The 20,641-nt window shown below is 42.5% G+C and overlaps 1 protein-coding gene across 1 annotated transcript in view; it reads left to right on the forward strand.

Moving 5' to 3' along the window:
- Positions 1-20,641, forward strand: part of DDR2 (discoidin domain receptor tyrosine kinase 2) — a 1,077,249-nt gene that overhangs the window by 846,827 nt on the left and 209,781 nt on the right. Inside the window, exons 11-12 of the mRNA XM_073557968.1 lie at positions 185-315; positions 10,593-10,791. Of these exons, the coding sequence (XP_073414069.1) occupies positions 185-315; positions 10,593-10,791 (330 nt within the window). The remainder of the gene's footprint in view (positions 1-184; positions 316-10,592; positions 10,792-20,641) is intronic.

Raw genomic sequence — 20,641 nt, forward strand, 5'->3', positions numbered from 1 at the left:
TACCAAGCTAAAGGTTGTTTCATTCCCTGCCTCTACAGCCACCATTACAGATGACTGGTCGCATACAATAGTGTGTGCACTACACATTTACTATTACAGGAACCGTATTTGATATAATATTATGCATGAGCATGTCTTTTACCGAATGATGTGTTCTAACCAATATATATGTTTTTCTTATTAGACCCAACCCTTAAAGTAGACGACAGCAATACGCGCCTTTTGATTGGTTGCTTAGTTGCCATCATCTTTATACTAGTGGCCATTATTGTGATTATCCTGTGGAGACAGTTTTGGCAGAAGATGCTAGAGAAGGTACATAGTAACTAGAAATACTAATATTATATATTTCTTATTAGTTGACTTTAAATAATTTTGTAAAAACACTTGAAATATCTAAAAATTACTTTCCAATTGTAACTTATTGAAGATGTTTCCTCTATTTGTACATCAGAAAAATTAAGGCAAAATTATGTATAGCATAACTTACATTACAAGTTGCTTTTATGCTATGGCACTTACTATGTGTTTTTCAGTATTTTCCATTACAGGTCCAAACCTTAAGTTCAGCAGTGAGCTGCTCTGGACACCTTACTGAATGGTTCTAATTTGGAGCCAACGTACAGTAAGTGCATTCATATAGAAAAAACTTGTTTCTTGATAGTGACAATACGTAATGATGACATTTCGATTTGTGGAATCTTAATCACAGTTTGTCACAGGGCATGTGTAATGCCAGGCATATGTAGACTGTTCTTACTGGGCAATGTCCTTGGCTGTACCTTATCATGAATGCACTTACTGTACCTTATCAATAGACCGTCACTACTTCAACTTGACTAACTGAGGGTGCAGTGAACATTTCCTTCTGGATATGCTGGGATCCTACTCCCGCCTCACTAGCACCTCCAAGAGAATCTGGGTGTGTGCACTCCGAATATACTCTGTTCTACGTGGAGCAAAATTGACACTGACTGTGTATTCTAGGCAGTCTTATCTGCTCAAAGGTCCTACCTAGAGCTGAGCGACTTTGGTCGGATCGGGTTTCATGAAACAAAATTTGTTTCAGATGAAACTGGTCCAACTAGGGCAAAAAAAGTCAGAGTTTCGTCCGAATCCCGATCCCAATGCAAGTCAATGGGAAATAAAAGTCGGCATTGAGCGGATGACATTCATCCACTCAATGCCGACTTTTATTCCCCATTGACTTGCATTGGGGTCGGGTTTCAGACGAAACTCCGACTTTTTTTGCCCTAGTCGGACCAGTTTCATCTGAAACAAATTTTGTTTCATGAAACCCGATCCGACCAAAGTCGCTCAACTCTAATCCTACCTGTTCCACACCTAGGAGAGACTTAAAGGGAATCTGTCACCCTTTCTTTGCCCTATGAGCTGCCGGCATTGACATCAGGGGCTTAACTACAGAATTCTGTAATGCTGTAGATAAGCCCCCGATGTAACCTGAAAGATAAGAAAAACACGTTAGATTATATTCACAGGAGGGGGCGGTCCAGTCCGATGGGTGTCGCCGTCCGATCTGACGCCTCCCATCTTCATACGATACCGTCCTCTTCTTTCCTTCCTGTAGTAACTCTGGCGCAGGCGCACTGCTCTGCCCTGTTGAGGTGCCCTGTTGAGGGCAGAGCAGAATACTGCAGTGCGCAGGCGTCAGACCTCTCCCGATGCCTGCGCACTGCAGGACTCTGCTCTGCCCTCAACAGGGAAGAGCAGTGCACCTGCGCCGAAGCCACTACAGGAAGGGAAGAAGAGGATGGCATCATATGAAGATGGGAGGCGTCGGACCGGACCACTCCCTCCGGTGAGTATAATCTAACGTGTTTTTCTTATCTTTCAGGTTACATCGGGGGCTTAGGGTACCGTTACACCTAGCGACTCACCAGCGATCCCGACCAGCGATATGACACGGTCAGCATCGCTGGTGCATCGCTAGGTGGTCGCTAGTGAGCTGCCACACAGGCAGATCTCACTAGCGACATCGCTGGGGTCGGGGATCGCTACTTACCTGTCATACGAGGCGATCCTGTGTCCTCCCGCCCGGCTCCATGCGTCGCTCGTCGTCACAGCAGGATGCACCGCAGGAAGCTGACGAAGGGAAATGGTTCAGGAGCTTCTCGCGCGATCAGCAATAACCAGCGGGGGAGCCGGTCGGAGGTAAGTATCACATGCAGCGATATCGCTAGCAATATCGCTGCAACGTCACAAAATCAGTGACTTTACAGCGGTATTGCTAGCGATATCGCAGTGTGTAACGGGGGCTTTATCTACAGGGTGACAGATTCCCTTTAAGCCATGTGCACATATTGAGTATTTGGTGAGTTTTTTATATCAGTATTTCTAAGCCAAAACTAGGAGTGGAACAATCAGAGGAAAAGTATAATAGAAACACGTCACCACTTCTTTATTTTTCACCCACTCCTGGATTTGGCTTACAGATACTGAGGTAAAAAAACCTCACTAAATGCTAAATGTGTGCACGTGGTCTAAGGCATCAAGGCAGTAGCTCGTCTGATATAAAAATGTTTAGAAGTCTTAAAGAGAGAGATGCAGTACTCTTGGAATTAGTAAGATATAGTACTATAGTGTGTGACATACCATAAGGAAACAGCCTCACCAAAACCTGTCAGATGACAAATGCACTAGCAGGATGCAGCAGGCCCACACTGATAAAGACAGTGGCAGCACAGGTGCAAACTTCTGATAGAAACAGCCACCCATACACCCACCAGATTATGGAGGGGTTGGCTGCCTAGTAGAAAAAATGCACACTAATGAGGTTTGCGTAGAACGTGTCTGGCTTACAGCCTATTAATGACGCCTTTAATATTAGGTGGGCTGCCCAGCACTATATACATGCACCCCACAGGGACAGACACCCCAATACAACAAGCTAACAAAATGGGGCTTCGCTGCATCCCACAAAAAATGATAAAAAGTGCAATAAAAGATGAAAAAATTAATACATATGATAATGAAGTATTGGTTGATATTTTGGCCAAAATAGATAACCTCGAAACCCTATAGTCAACAGGGTCGCAAAAACCATGTTGAGATAAAAGATGCACATTAACTGTGAAAGATTTGAGAAGAATCAAATGTGTAGTGACAAGGAACTAATTATCCTCTAGTGCTGTCATATTTCAAAACTGAAATATCCCTGAAGACCTACAAGTACAAGGTGTTCAGTGCTCAGAAACATGACCAAGGTAAGGAATGCCGAATCCCAACCATAACTGAGCAAGACACAGAAGTCGAAATGCCAATACAAAATCTGAAGACAGATTTTTCACAGGTTTAGCAACTGATTAAATTAATGTGACTATTGAGGGACAAGATAGATGGGCCTGTGGCTCGATCAGTAACAGGCTCAGACCTCAACTTCGACTCAAGGTAGTTAAGGGGTACTCTTTTGACCTGGTTTTTCTTATTGTTAATGATGAGCTAGATGGACCGTTTTGATATGAATATGGACTCAAAATCAACTCCCTTACCTACTGTAAGTTTTAGAAGACATTTTCTTCAAGCAGTAGTACAAGAAAAGATCTGCATCTTTAAAGAAAACCCTGATCTTTATGCAGAACAATGCTCCATTTTATGCATTGAGTTACTGGACTGCTGGGCTAACAATACAGACCTTAAAGATGAAAGAATAATGACACTGCCTTTTCCTCACCTAACCTAAGCCCTATTGAGAACTTGTAAATACAATTCTTAAATTGGAGCTTTAGAGTGAAGGAAAACAGTACACCTCTCTGAACAGTGTCTGGGAAGCTGCGGTTGGTGCTGCCCAAAAAGCTGATCATCAACAGATTAAGAAACTAACAGACTTCATGGGTGAAAGGCTTATGGCTGTTACTGAAAATATGCTTTGAAGATCTAAGCTTTTCCCAGAGCTGCTGCAGTTGTTTGAGAGGTCTCTCGATATATATGTAATCAAGAATGAAAACATTATGCATAGGCACTCTGCAGTAAGTAATATTTTACTTACTGCACTGCTATGCATTATGTTTGTATTCTAGGTTATATACAATAGACACCAATGAAAGGAATGATCATACAGACCAGAATGATGAAAAAATGAAAATGATTTATTATCGTTTATATAAGAAAACAGGTTAAGAAAGGGAACGCCACAAAGTGCACATGTGCAGTGTACAAAAACGGGATGCAATGTGCTGGTATGAGGGTCATCACATATTATATTGTTTTAAATGGCTAAAAGCAATCCTTAGTATGAAACTGTTTAGAACTCATGCCTCACAATATAGATACCAAAAGCATGGTAGTCAATCGTATGAAGTATGCATAGGCAGCACAGCAGTATTGAAGGTAGAAATATATACAAAATGTATATAATGCAATTCAAACAATGTTAGGGTTGGCGGAACGCACCAAATAAAATATAATAGTAAGGTGCGCTCACAACCCAAGGTCCATCGTGCAGAGATGGAACCTGCTGCAATGGTGGACACAAGATGGCGGTTGAGCACCAAAGACACTTAGGTTAAATGTCATCTGGTGTGAACAACAGCGACCTCTGTTGAACCACAGAGCCACAGCAAACACTGCAATAGAATGTTATTCCCCATTAAGTGTCACTGGGCACAGCAGATATGGCGCTAGTGAGGTCCCTAAGTCTCAGCCCCTGGAACGCTGGGGTAAGAGTCTGACCGGACCCACAATGCGCACAGTGTTGCACAAGCGACACCTCTATCTCCAATCTCCTGTGAACACATGCTCAACCAAGGGTAGAAGATATTTATGAGCATTCACCAGAGACAATCATACATGCAAATCACATCTCAAGGTCTATACTTGCGCACGGCCGTGCGGCCATGAGATCCATTTATAGGTTCCATTCTTCCGGGTCTTTGCTAGCAGACGAATCCGAACTCGCTTGAGGACATGAGCAGCTGACTGCCTACCTGAACCTGGAGAGGCAGCAGCAATCAATCGCACAGCACGGGTCTGAGCAAGACACTGAGACCGACGTCTCTGCTGAGCAGGATCCACTGCGGCCGAGACTGAATGGGTGACCACAGGAGAAGACATAGCTTTGGATTCCTCCTGTGCAGAGGGAGAATTCCAGTGCCTAACAACAGACATACCTCACATAGACATCGAGTTAACTGGAAGAATGAGGGGAAGGCCATTCAGCAGCACACGTGTCCACCCTAACGCACATTTCGGCATTGCTTTCGTCAGGGGGGAATACCGACATAGATAGCGCGGTGTTTAAAAAGGGGCTGAAACCAATGGCTTAGTCAAGGAGAAGCGGCTTTTGTGTGCTGCGAAACGCGCGTCTGGGGTTCCTCTGCCAGGCAACCACCCTCCCTCCGCTTCCTCTGGTAAGCCCCCACACTGTGGACCATTTTTTGGATTTATTGTCAGCCCTATGTGTAACCTATGTCCCTGGGATAATGTGAGATGTCTGCAGATATCTCCTTTATAGTACTTTGTGATCTATCCCTGGGACTTTTTTAACATATTAGTGGCCACTAGGCGTTATGTTTTAATAGGGCAGATATATATATATATATATATATATTCACACACAGTTAATTCATTGTGGGATTTACCTTTACCAGGGGGGTTTTCTTCCATCTTGGTTGGTGACGTGGGCTGTCTTGGGCATGTTTTTCATCTGCAATTAAATTAGCACTTTATATGACGTTGTGCACTTTATATGATATTTAATAAAATGTATCGACATTTTTTTGCAATTCATCGTTTGCTTCTCTTTTTACAGAAAAAAATAAAAGGACAGTAACTGACAAAGGCACATTAGATGAAAATTGCCTATAACAGACCGTCAGGAGTCACAAGAAGGGAACAAAACTAATATTCTCGTTTAACCCATTGGGATGCAAGGTGTTCAAAGTCCATATCCATTGGGATTCATCCGAAATTCTTTGTCCGTCGGACAGAGACAACGGACATAGGAACGTTTTTTGTCTACATCAAAAAGTCGGACAGCGACGGATCCAGCACCATCCATCGTTGGATATAATGGAAGCCTATGGGCGCAGGATCCGTCGCTGCCCGTCAAAAGAAGGAATCCGTTGACGGATTCCGTTTTTAATCTCTACTAGCTGAAGAGCCCGGTGTTACCTGGGCATAGTAACCAACTGTGGTTAGTTCTAACAAATTATAATGATTATATTGCACATAAAACATTTCACATCATATATTCAACACTACAGATTTGCAACACAAATTAACTAAATGATTACCCAAGAATTGATAGTATTTTATTTTCAACTCATTCAAGATTTTTGGTTTTTCCTTTCAGTGCAAAGATGAACAGATTTTTGGCAGTTCCAGCTCTTGAACAGACCACATAAAGTAGACCATGAGAAAAGCATGGAGATTGCAAATCGATCCCTACTACTTTCAAGGACTGTCCCTGAGCATTGTTAATGGACATTGCAAATAGCATTTGAACTGGAAACTGGAGGCATTTAAAATCGAAAAACAAATCAGATGGAATGAGTGGAATTCTTGGAATGAAAATGTCCTCTCCTTTGGCACATCCTGTTTCTGAGCTGTGTATCTAACCCTATCTTGTGTGATAATGTCTGCTGAGCTGTGTATCTAATCCTCTCCTGTGTGACACTTTCTGCTGAGCTGTGTATCTAATCCAATCCTGTGTGATACTGTCTGCTGAGCCGTGTATCTATTCCTATCCTGTGTGATACTGACTGCTGAGCTGTGTATCTAATCCTATCCTGTGTGATACTGATTGCTGAGATGTGTATCTAATCCTCTCCTGTGTGATACTGACTGCTGAGATGTGTATCTAATCCCATCCTGTGTAATACTGACTGCTGAGCCGTGTATCTACTCCTATCCTGTGTGATACTGACTGCTGAGCAGTGTATCTAATGCTATCCTTTGTGATACCGTCTGCTGAGCCATGTATCTATCCCTATCCTGTGTGATACTGACTGCTGAGCCGTGTACCTAATCCTATCATGTGTGTTACTTACTGCTGAGCCGTGTATCTAATCCTATCCTGTGTGATACTGACTGCTGAGCCGTGTATCTAATCCTATCCTGTGTGATACTGACTTCTGAGCAGTGTATCTAATCCTATTCTGTGTGATACTGTCTGCTGAGCTGTGTATCTAATACTATTCTGTGTGATACTGTGTGCTGAGTTGTGTATCTAATCCTTTTCTGTGTTATACTGTCTGCTGAGCCATGTGTCTAATCCTCTCCTGTGTGATACTGACTGCTGAGCTGTGTATCTAATCCTATCCTGTGTGATACTGACTGCTGAGCCGTGTATCTAATCCTATCCTGTGTGATACTGGGCTCCCCCTGCAGTCTGTGTCAGAGGGTGGTCTGTGTTGGCACAGTAATAAATTGTGTTATTTTGGCACGGTAGTAAATTGTGTTATTTCCAGCTTTACAGAAGGACGATAACACAATTGAAATGATAAGAATAATAGGCCAAATTGTTTGGTGAATTGGAATGTGCGGGGTTAAAATTTCACCTCACAACATAGTCTATGACGCTCTCGGGGTCCAGACGTGTGACTGTGCAAAATTTTGTGGCTGTAGCTGTGACGGTGCAGATGCCAATCCCGGACATACACACATACATACATACACTTTTTCCTCATTATGTACCTAGGGGCAAAATTGTTTGGTGAATTGGAACACGCAGGGTTAAAATTTCACCTCACAACATAGCCTATGACACTCTCGGGGTCCAGACGTGTGACTGTGCAAAATTTTGTGGCTGTAGCTGCGACGGTGCGGATGCCAATCCCGAACATACACACATACATACATACAAACATACACACACACACATTGAGCTTTATATATTAGATTCCTTTAATTTAATCCCATTTTCCATTCTGGCACATATAAAATCTCTCTCTCCCTCTTTCTCTCCTTTTTTTTAATACTTTGACGGATTGCGACTGATTGGAAAAAACTGATGTGTTAAAGAGGCCTAAGCATCTCTCTTTCCCGCTGGCCTCCGCGCCCCCTATGCTGTCAGCGCTTACATGGAGCTTCGCTCCCAGCACTGCCCTGGGTGTCGCGGCAACGTCAGCTGGTGTGGGTACTGTCTTGGCAACGGCAGGTCGCTTCCGGTTCATCAGGCATTGGTTCCGGCCCCTTTTTAAACATCGCACTATCTAGCTCGGTATGCCCCCTGACGAAAGCAAATCCGAAACGTGTGTCAGGGTGGACGCGTGTGCTGCTTGGTAGTCTCCCCCCTTCTTCCTGTTAATATGGTGCCTATGTGAGGTATGCCTGTTTGAATTGCATTATACACATTTTGTATATTTTTCTACCTCTAGTATTGTTCTGCTGTCTATGCATACTTCATACGATTGACTACCATGCTATTTGGATCTATACTGTGTGCCATGCGTTGTGAACAGTTTCATAGTAAGGATGGCTTTTAGCTATTTAAAACAATATAATATGTGATGACCCTCATACCAGCACATTGTGTCTGGAAGGCAGCTGTACTCCAACAGGGAAAAGGAACTTTTATTGAACAACAATGAAGTATGGACAAAAAGACAATTTCAACACTGGATTCCTGCTCTCTCCCTGACACTTGCTGCAGCCGTACCCACAACATCAACAGTGGCTGATATTCGCAGTCATCCAATTGCTGGCCTGAGACCCCTTCAGCGAAGGCCCTTCCCACGTCCTGGGGGCCTGTGTTGTAAGCCTTCAGCCCGTATAACTCCTTGATCCGAGGCAGCATATCTCTCTCATCCGGGAGTCTGGCAATGCCCCTTCTGTAGCAGACATCTGCCCTGGCTGACATACTGGGCTTTCTGACCGGGAAGCAGCAGCTTCCTCTTTCCTCAAGACTGCAAGTCCAGCCCAGAACATTAACTCTTTCCCTACTCCTAACTATACACATGCAGCAAATACACATGGATGATTTAAAGGGGAACATCACAGCATAAAACACATGACATTATACACTACATAACAGATCCAGCACACATACAATCAGAACACGTTTATATAAGGTGCACAGGGGGTCACACGAAACGATAGGAGGGCGCAACTGATGGGACCTGCCACACCCTTACATATACTCGAGTATAAGCTGACCCGAGTATAAGCCGAGGCACCTAATTTTGCCATGAAAAACTGGGTAAGCTTATTGACTCAAGTATAAGCCGGGTATGCATTGTCCCCTCATCCCTCTGCTGGTATGCATGGATCCCCAGTCCCTGTCGTTGCATGCATGGCTCCCCGATCCCTGTCATTGTATGCGTGGCTCCCCTGTCCCTGTCGTATTCATGGCTCCCCCATCCCTATCATTGTATGCATGGCTCCCTCGTCCCAGTCGTATGCATTGCTCCCGTCCCTGTCTTTGTATGCAAGGCTCCCCATCCGTGTCATTGTATGCATGGCTTCCCGGTCCCTGTCGTTGTATGCATGGCTCCCCGGTCCCTGTCATTGTATGTATGGCTCCCGATCTCTGTTGTTGTATGCATGTTTCACATTAAAAAACAAACATCCTACACACCTTCCTGAGCGCCCTGATGAATCTCGTTTCGGCACCATCAGCTCTTCCTGCCGAGCAATCACATGGCCCCTCACATTAAGGTAATGAATATGCACTCCATGCCTATGGGAGTGGAGAGGCATGCATATTCATTACCTTAATGAGTGGGGCCATTTGATTGCTTGGCACTGGAACAGCTGCCGGCATCATAACCAAGGAGATAGCTACGTTGTAAGAAGGAGAACAAAAGGGATGGCACTCGGGACCCATTGAAGCGCAGTTGGCATGAAACGGCCGTTGTCCACAGTTTACACATCTCTCCCGAGCCTATGCTTTTCATCTGAAAATAAATTCACTACTTCAGAATGGTGAGTGCCATCCCTTTTATTCTCCTTCTTACAACGTAGCTATGCATGTTTTTCTTTGGATTGAGCACCCGTTCGTTGGATAGCTGGCGTGCAGCCCAGGTGCGCACATCAAGGTGGCGGCAGTGGTGCCGAATTTCCTTCTTTCTTCTCTGTAACCAAGGAAATGCTGTGAAGGTGTGCAGGAGGGTGAATAGGGTGTCTTCTGGAAGCTGGCGGTTGCGGGTGACACTGTGCACTATAAGAGAAATTAATATTTATTTCTATTTAGCAGCGGGCACAGTGACACCTGCAGTCGCCGGCTCCTGCCTCTGTGACCCGCTGCTTCGCCGCTCCCCCTTCCCCGCCAGCCCTCTGGGACAATTGACTCACGTATAAGCTGAGGATGGCATTTTCAGCACAAAAAAAGTGCTGAAAAACTCCGCTTATACACGACTATATTTGTTACATATCTGGAGGACTTGCAATGTTTCCCGCTGTATAGGAAAACAGTTCTAGTGACAACTAATGGACAATTGTGAAAAACAGTGAAATGTGTGGTATATATTTTATACTATGTACTTTTATGCTGCAAAAAAAAGAAAAACGGCAAACCTGAGAATAGACTTGCTGTGTTTGCCCAAGATTTCATCCAAAACTACAAGTGCAACCTAAAAATATCTGGTGAAATGTTGACAAACTTTAATTGTTGTCCATTTTGTTTCTCCTTTTAGGCATCCAGAAGGATGTTGGATGAGGAGCTGACTGTCAGCCTCTCAATCCCCAGTGATTCTAATACATTCAACGTGAACAGAAGGCATGAGTCTATGTCAGCTAGTGAGCATGAATCAAACTCTACGTATGATAGGATATTTCCTCTTGGGCCAGACTATCAGGAGCTCACAGCACAAGCAGTGGTAGAAGAGGAAGCTGGTATGCAGGAATTTTAATAATAAATACTTAAGTGAAAATGTTTTAATGGCCATTATTTTTGTGTTAAGAAAGAAGATTATTCCCAGCTAACCTCAGCTGCGGATTTACAATGTGAACACCAAAAACACTGCCCAAAGTCCATAATAAGAGTTGTTACTTGTTTAAAACGCCTAATTAATGAAAACTTGAAGCAGTAAATTACAATCAACTTGAATAGAAACATTTAGACCCCGATTCATCAATACCCGCGTAGTTTACACTGGTCTTGATGAGGGGGCCTGTTGGAGTCAAAAGGGCCCGATTCAATAAGAGGTGCATGCCTCTAAATGAACCAGGTGTGTCGGAGGAGGGCATGTGCCTCACCACAAATCTTACTTCAGTCAGTGTTAATGCCCCTTTTAGTATAAAATACACTTGTGGAGGCAGATTCTCAGGGAGATCTATGTCCAGCACATAGATCATAAAAGATTGTCTGTCCCAGAAATCCTAAATTTTTAAATAGACTAAAATTTTCTGTATTGCAATTTTAAACAGCTATATAAATTTTGTTTCTGTTAGGTTCCTGCCTCTGCACAGGAGGAATCTCGAGCCTTGCCTTCTGCGGTCTCCCATTCCTCTCCAGCCACAGAGGAGCCTGCTGAGCAAAGATGTCATGCCCAGTGTCTTGCTCAGTCTACTACTGTTGGCTTGGTTACTGCAGCCAATCAGGGTTCAGCTATAGTAACCTGTAATAGCCAGCAGCGAGCAGCTCTTGGGACTAAGTCCTTCTTTCGGCTCACTCATCATGCCTGTGGGAAGTCCTCTCATTGGAGATCTGAGGTCACATGGTCAGGTCCTATTGCTGCTCCCATTGGACCACTAGGTAGGTCCCGGAAGGAGGCTGCTATAAAAGAGTCGCATGGCCACACGGCCATGCGCTAGTATAGACTCTTTTGCTATAAGTGTGGGTGATGATGGATGACTGAATCTGGTGACTGACTCATTATAACTCCCCTCCCTTGGATATGCATGTTTGTAGGGTTTAGGGTTCTGAGTTAGCACCTACTAGTGGCTTGTCCTATGCCACTGTGCTTCCCAGTCACAGCATCTCAGCGCCACATGGTGCAGTTCAGCTCCTAGCACCTTAGGACTACATTAAGTAGCTGCATCTGCCAGGGCAGTGCCGTGCGCAAGTCGTGCCCTTTCCTACCCTAGTCAGGGTGTTAGTGGCATCCACCAGAGCGGTGCAGTTTGCACTTAGTGCATTTATATTTTCTGTTAACCCCTTGCTGGCACCGTAGCTGCGGTGCCGAGCGCTGGTGGTCTAGAGGGACTCTGGCCCTGTGTCTTGGGGCAGAGTCTTGTGACTGTACTCCAGCGCTCACTTTGCCAAGCTCTGTGAGTTTTAACAGGCTATGGCATCCATGTTCTGTGGTAGTGCGGCTCTGTGAGGCAACAAAGTCTGCCTCTGTACACACCGGGTGACGTTAACCCGCGTGTGTTCATTTAGTATACCACCATATAGTGTCCGCCATTACCAAGCAGCAGTGAACATGTCTGCACGGTGGACCCCAGGCTGCGAACGCACCTTTATACCATCTTATATTATTTGGAGCGTTCCGCAAGCCCATAACAGTTTCTACCTTTTGTTCCTCCTGATTTTCACTTCATTACCTGCATCCAGTTTGTATAAATGCTCCTCTTTCAGGTTAGGCAGCTTAAGTTGCTTCTCTGTCTGAACTACACAGCTAGTGCTAGCCCATCCTTTCTAAGTCTCCAAGAGAGAGACTAGAAGAAAACAAAGCACAAATAGGGTCTTATCTGGGAAAAATAGATATGGAGGAAAAAAGCGCTATTGCGCTCACCTGGATTGGATTGTGTACACACAACCATGAAAAACACTTGAGGCTCCTGTAGACCCACGAAGAATTAAAGTGTCATGACCCCAGTGCAGGTTTTTGAGCTGCACTTCAGGGGTTAATGTCTGGAGCTCAGTCCAGGTTTTGACCTGCACACCTGGGGTTAATGATTGTGGCCTCTTTTTGGTTCTGGAAGAGCTTCTTAAACCCCTGGGAAGCTCCAATCCCTGTCAGTTATACTTTTGCCTTTAGCCGAGTGTGGTGACCTCTGTATGCCTGTGCCTGTTCGTTTTTATAGCTTGTTTATATAGTTCTGACCCGGTTCTGTTCCCCGTTGTGAGTTTGCCTGTTGATTCTGTACTGCACTTCCCTCTCTGTAATTACTTTTGTGGTCACCTCATAGAACAATGTACAAGAAGTTTCCACACAATGGTACCTTGTAAAAAAACATCTTTGTTTAAATACCAATGTCACAACATTAAAAAGAACATTAAAAAGAAGGTGCTGGATCAATATGAGAGACAAAACTCATGTAAACACCATATAATGATATATTCATGGGAGGCTGCAAAAACAATATGCAGTGTGAACACCAAAGAAATATAAAAAAAACAAAAAAAAAAAATGTTTTTCACTTGTTCAATGTCAATTGTTGATTGACTATCATTAAGGAGTTATTATACCCATATGCAGTGTGAGAACCAAGGAAAATTCACTTGCTCCATATCCATTATTAATTTAACATAAAAGGACTATTGAATCAATTTACAGTGTGTGCACCGGGGGAGATTTATGAAAATTCACTTGCTCCATACCAATTAGTCATCTGTAAAGAGGTGCAACACTAAAGGAGCATCCCATCCAACTGATACTTCACAATGCATAAAATAGGTTATCAAGTCTCATGAAACCAGTGTAACAGTGCATAGTTATAAACTAAGAAATGTAAACACTATATAAGCGTGACAAAAAGTCACTACAACCTACCAATAAATAAAGGTGCTTGCTGCAGCATCCCTCATGCCCCGACACGTGTTTCGCAATGCTTCATCAATGGAGGCTTATCAGGGAAAAGGAGGTTGTCCCATTATTTATACCCCAGCAGCTACCACTATAGGCTAATTTAATTTTCGCACCTGATTAAAAACACTCACTTCCTCATTGCTGACATACAACTGTGCCTGTGCACTACAGGTCCTATGGCTCCTAAGATATAAACCGTCCATATACAGAGTCACATGGTTTTCAGCGGCCAATGAAGTTAGGGAACAGATGTCATGTGATTACAGGAAGGTCCTGTGCTTTATTATGCTGATCTAATCTGATGGAAACCGCTCATGTGCAAATCATCTAAGTTTCACAAACAAATGGAAAACTATACACACACTTCCTTACTGTAGAAGCGCAACCGCACCTATAGCTCAAGGTCCTGAGACTCCTAAAATATAGTCCGCATATGGGCGGTTTAAGCCTGCTTCCAGCGGCCAATGGGATTAGTGGGCAGATGTCATGTGATTACCAAAAGGTCCTATGCTTACTACAACTACCTAATGTGATGAAAGCCACGCATATGTTAAATAATATAAGTTTCATAAGCCTAAAAGTATATCCACATCAAATGATTGTATAGAGCTTCCACACTGTTCTTTTGTGCCATTTAAAAACGTTACTATCACGCTTACACGCATATAGGCTTTATAATATATTATATTCAATCTATATATAAGGACATAATTAACACCCATAACAGAATGAGGAGTTAAAAGGATTATTCTAAATCCACCTATATAGGCATATTCGGCGCATGTGTCGAACTAAGGGGCCCGTGTAAAAATAAGAGATTTCGCAGCGGTCCCGCGGTCCCACGAACACCGGGCACTGCAGTCCCAGGTAATTCAAGGAGAAACGCTGTGGACACACCACGCATCCCTTACGGCCACCCACAGTGCAGACATGCGCACCGCCACAAGGCTAGTAATTCTGATGCATATAATGACATACTAGAATGTTTTCCTAAAGGCACAAATCATGCGATCAAGTAATCAACAAAGACCCATATATCAGCCACCATATCCCAACCCCTTATCCCACTAACATCATAAATGGCCATCTTGAAAAAGCAACAACCAATGCGACCGAAAAAACATGAAAGCACATAACAAATGGATGCCATTATCCTATATCATCCAAGGGAAGACAGGAAGAAATAGTGATAGAACCACATCCAAGTCCATCTTAACCTGAATTATCTTCATCATTCCTGACATTGTTAGGGAAATTTAACACTCTTTCAACTTCTTCTTTCTTCCATTTTTCTTTTTTTCTTCTTCCTTATTTCGCCATCCACAAGGACCAATAATGAGATGTGTTCAGCAATGAGCGAAGCTAATGAATAAAAAACAAAATTAAAATCATGAACGAAAAACAGAAAAAATCCTCCTTATTTCTACCCACAATTGCATCATCAGACTTATAAAAAGGCGCTAAATCCAAAGGACTCATTTAAGCCCTGGGGTGTGAGAGTTCCCAATCTAAAAATCCATTGGCATTCTTTCTTAGCAAGTCTATTTTGCAAATCTCCACCCCTGAGACCCAAATCCACCAAATCAATACCTTTAACAGTCAAAAGGCTAGAATTACACTTATGATACCTCTTAAAGTGCCAAGGAAGGGTTTTTAAATTAGATTCATTGTTGGTAGTCTTAGATTTTTCTATGTCTAGGCAGTGTTCACGCACTCTCACTTTGAGCTCACGTGTGGTCATCCCTATATACACCTTGCCACAAGGGCATTCTGCAAAATAAATCACACCCTTCGATGAACAAGTAATGTGAATCCTGATGTTAAACTTCCTAGATTTATCAAAATTGAAAAAGAAAAAACTTTTTTCATATTAGCACACCCTTTACATAGGCCACAAGGAAAAAAGCCCTCACGTTTGGCACTCCTCTGTAATTTTTCCCTCCCATTTGGATCATAGGTGCTATGGACCAAAATATCACGCAAATTCGGAGCCCTTTTGGCCACAAAAGATGGAGCAGATGGCAAGCATTTTTTGAGTACTGGATCTGTGAAAAGGATATTCCAATGCTTTACCACGCATTGCTTCAAATCATCCCATCTACTATTAAAGTTTGTAATAAATCTTACCTGCTGCTCTTCTTTATCCTGATTCTCAATAGGTAAATTTTTATGCAATAATTGTTCCCGTGGGGTATCTTTTGCTCGTATATATCCTTTTTGGATTACTCGACAACCGTATCCACGATCTTGGAAGCGCTCCCTCAGGACTTTTGCCTGTTCTTCGAATTGGGATTTTTCAGAGCAGATCCGTTTGGCTCTTAAAAATTGTCCAATAGGTATACCGGAAATTGTAGATCTAGGGTGGGCCGATGAAGCATGCAGGAGGGAATTGGTTGACGTGGGTTTTCTGTATATTGTAGTAGAAAGGCGGCCATTCGGGAGAGCTGTAATCAATAAATCAAGGAACTCGATTTTGCATCCATACTTGTAGGACAATTTGATGTTTTGGTTATTAATATTCAAACTGTTCATAAATAGCTTTAACTCACAACTGGACCCCTCCCAAATGAAGAGGATGTCGTCGATGTAACAAATCCAATTATGGACACGATCAACACCGACGACACCCTCCTCCTGAAAAATGGACCACTCCCATGCCCCCATAAAAAGATTGGCATACGAGGGGGCACAAGAAGCCCCCATCGCAGTACCCCTCTGCTGCAAAAATATTTTTCCATCAAATGTGAAAACATTGTGGGTAAGAATAAACCTCAATAATGAGATAACAAATGATGCTGTTCCAGCATCAATATTACTCTGCCCCAGATATTTTTCTATCGCCATCAGGCCATTGTTGTGATCAATGGAAGAATACAAAGCCTCCACATCCGCTGTGACTAGTAACATCTAATTTGTCAGCTGAACATTCTCCAAATGTCCTAAAGCCGCTGTGGTATCCTTGATAAAGGAAGGTAATTGAGAGACTAGTGGCTTCAAAAAGTATTCAACCACATCACATATAATCTCACATAAACTTTCATTTGCTGATATAATTGGCCTTCCTGGGGGATTCAACGGATCTTTGTGGATCTTTGGAATCAAGTAAAAAGTGGCCAATTATGGCGAGAATTTTTCATATATTTCCAAAAGTTTTTTAGGGATGACGTTGTCTTCATAAGCCTTTCTCAAAATCTCAATCAAATCACCTTTGTATTTCATAAGGGGGTTAAAAGTGAGCTGTTTGTACTCAACTGGATTTTTAAGTAGCTTATATGCCTGAATTTCATACCTGGCATGTGGCCAGACCACAATATTACCCCCTTTATCAGCCATTTTAAAGACAACGTCATCCCATTTTTTCAACTGTTGTAATGCCACATTCTCAGCCCTAGTCAGATTCTTAAACGTCACATCTTTTGACCTCTTTAAGTTTTCAATTTCCATTGCTACCATCTTAGTAAAAGTATCAACTGCTGGTACTGCAGTGAGTGGAGGGAATTTTTTAGATTTATTAAATTTCTTCATAGGAAAATCCATACTTACCATTTGATTATTTTCGTCAATTAATGACTCAAGGATTTCCAATGCTTGTTGTTCTTCTCTACTTGAAAGACTTCCCGCCTCATCTCCCCTGCAATGTAGCTTCTTCAGCACTAACTTTCTTGAAAAAAGGTGGAGATCTTTTATGGCTGTAAATAGATCAAGGTCAGTAGAAGGAGAGAAACTCAAGCCTTAAAGGTACTGTCACACTTAGCGATGTACCAGCGATCCCGACCAGCGATATGACGCGGTCAGGATCGCTGGTACATCGCTAAGTAGTCGCTAGTGAGCTGCCACACAGGCAGATCTCACTAGCGACATCGCTGGGGACGGGGATCACTACTTACCTGTCACACCAGGCGATCCTGCGTCCTCCCGCCCGGCTCCACGCGTCGCTCGTCCTCACAGCAGGAAGCGCCGCAGGAAGCTGACGACGAGAAACAGTCCTGAACGTTCTCGCGCGATCAGCGATAATCAGCGGGGGAGCCGGTCGTAGGTAAGTATCAGACACAGAGATATCGCTAGCAATATCGCTATAACGTCACTAGTTATAGCGATATTGCTAGCGATATCTCTTAGCGTGACATGCCCTTTAGACAATACACTTTGTTGTTCAATTGTAAGCTGATGATCTGATAAATTGATTACCTTAATGCCATCTCTCTCCTTTTTCTAGAAAGATGAATGTTTTTTATACATTTGCCTAGTCCTTGGACCGAATCTCTCTTCAAACATCGACCCACCACCTTCACTCATTGATGAGCCTGAAGCAGAGGAGCTCCTGGAAAACTTCCTTTTTGTCGGTTCTTTTTTCATTTGCCAGCGGAATATTTTATTGGACTCAAAATCCCCCACATCTCTCTCATATTTTTTCTGCTTGTTCTGAATGATATTACTCTCCCATTTCTCCACATCCTTGTCTGTTTTTAATCATTTCCTGAAACTGATCTGCCTTTAGATCACGTCGTAATGTTTTCTGTAGACTCTCAATTTCCAATTCAATAGTCTTCAAAGACATAGTATTTTTCTCCACTATGATGGCAATAAATTCCAAAGAACATGCATTGGCTGCCCTAATCCAGCGATCAATCAAACTCTCATCACCAAGATCAAAAGTGGGAAAAACACTAATCCTCAATCCCCTGGGTACAATCTTCTGGGCAATAAAATTTTCTAATGTAATTTTTGTCCACCATATTTTAATTTTTTTATGTAGCGCACTCTTATACTTCTTGATATTTTCCTGATAATCATTACAATTGAGGGTAGACGAAAGACCAGCACCTTTCTGAAACATATTGGTTGCTTTCGCCTGCCAAGAACTTTCTTTGGCCTTAAAGTCCATCTTGCTGGGCTCTGTTAAATAACAGTAATCAACATTATATTCACAAAAATTGCCCAAACCAGCTATTAATAAATAATACCGGATATAGTACCACAACATACCAATAATTACTTTTGTGGTCACCTCATAGAACAATGTACAAGAAGTTTCCACACAATGGTACCTTTTAAAAAACCATCTTTGTTTAAATACCAATGTCACAACATTAAAAAGAACACTAAAAAGAAGGTGCTGGATCAATTTGAGAGACAAAACGCATGTAAACACCATATAATGATATATTCATGGGAGGCTGCAAAAACAATATGCAGTGTGAACACCAAAGAAATGTATGTCATTATATGCATCAGAATTACTAGCCTTGTGGCTGTGCGCATGTCTGCACTGTGGGTGGCCGTAAGGGATGCGTGGTGTGTCCACAGCGTTTCTCCTTGAATTACCTGGGACTGCAGTGCCCGGTGTTCGTGGGACCGCGGGACCGCTGCACAATCCCTTATTTTTACACGGGCCCCTTAGTTCGACACATGCGCCGAATATGCCTATATAGGTGGATTTAGAATAATCCTTTTAACTCCTCATTCTGTTATGGGCGTTAATTATGTCCTTATATATAGATTGAATATAATATATTATAAAGCCTATATGCGTGTAAGCGCGATAGTAACGTTTTTAAATGCCACAAAAGAACAGTGTGGAAGCTCTATACAATCATATGATGTGGATATACTTTTAGGCTTATGAAACATATTATTTAACATATGCGTGGCTTTCATCACATTAGGTAGTTGTAGTAAGCATAGGACCTTTTGGTAATCACATGACATCTGCCCACTAATCCCATTGGCCGCTGGAAGCAGGCTTAAACCGCCCATAAGCGGACTATATTTTAGGAGTCTCAGGACCTTGAGCTATAGGTGCGGTTGCGCTTCTACAGTAAGGAAGTGTGTGTATAGTTTTCCATTTGTTTGTGAAACTTAGATGATTTGCACATGAGCGGTTTCCATCAGATTAGATCGGCATAATAAAGCACAGGACCTTCCTGTAATCACATGACATCTGTTCCCTAACCTCATTGGCCGCTGAAAACCATGTGACTCTGTATATGGACGGTTTATATCTTAGGAGCCATAGGACCTGTAGTGCACAGGCGCAGTTGTATGTCAGCAATGAGGAAGTGAGTGTTTTTAATCAGGTGCGAAAATTAAATTAGCCTATAGTGGTAGCTGCTGGGGTATAAATAATGGGACAACCTCCTTTTCCCTGATAAGCCTCCATTGATGAAGCATTGCGAAACACTTGTCGGGGCATGAGGGATGCTGCAGCAAGCACCTTTATTTATTGGTAGGTTGTAGTGACTTTTTGTCACGCTTATATAGTGTTTACATTTCTTAGTTTATAACTATGCACTGTGAAACATTGGTTTCATGAGACTTGATAACCTATTTCATGCCTTGTGAAGTATCAGTTGGATGGGATGCTCCTTTAGTGTTGCACCTGTTTACAGATGACTAATTGGTATGGAGCAAGTGAATTTTCATAAATCTCCCCCGGTGCACACACTGTAAATTGATTCAATAGTCCTTTTATGTTAAATTAATAATGGATATGGAGCAAGTGAATTTTCCTTGGTTCTCACACTGCATATGGGTATAATAACTCCTTAATGATAGTCAATCAACAATTGACATTGAACTAGTGAAAAAAAAAATATTTTTTGTTTTTTTTATATTTCTTTGGTGTTCACACTGCATATGTTTTTGCAGCCTCCCATGAATATATCATTATATGGTGTTTACATGCATTTTGTCTCTCATATTGATCCAGCACCTTCTTTTTAATGTTCTTTTTAATGTTGTGACATTGGTATTTAAACAAAGATGGTTTTTTACAAGGTACCATTGTGTGGAAACTTCTTGTACATTGTTCTATGAGGTGACCACAAAAGTAATTATTGGTATGTTGTGGTACTATATCCAGTATTATTTATTAATAGCTGGTTTGGGCAAATTTTGTGAATATAACTTCCCTCTCTGTGTATGACTCATTGCCTGTGATATGACTACTCTCTGCTCGCCCTGTTGTGAGTTCATTCTCCCCTTCACCT

Source organism: Dendrobates tinctorius, unplaced genomic scaffold, assembly GCF_039654945.1.
Source record: "Dendrobates tinctorius isolate UK_male_01 unplaced genomic scaffold, ASM3965494v1 ptg000012l, whole genome shotgun sequence".
NCBI lineage: Eukaryota > Metazoa > Chordata > Amphibia > Anura > Dendrobatidae > Dendrobates > Dendrobates tinctorius.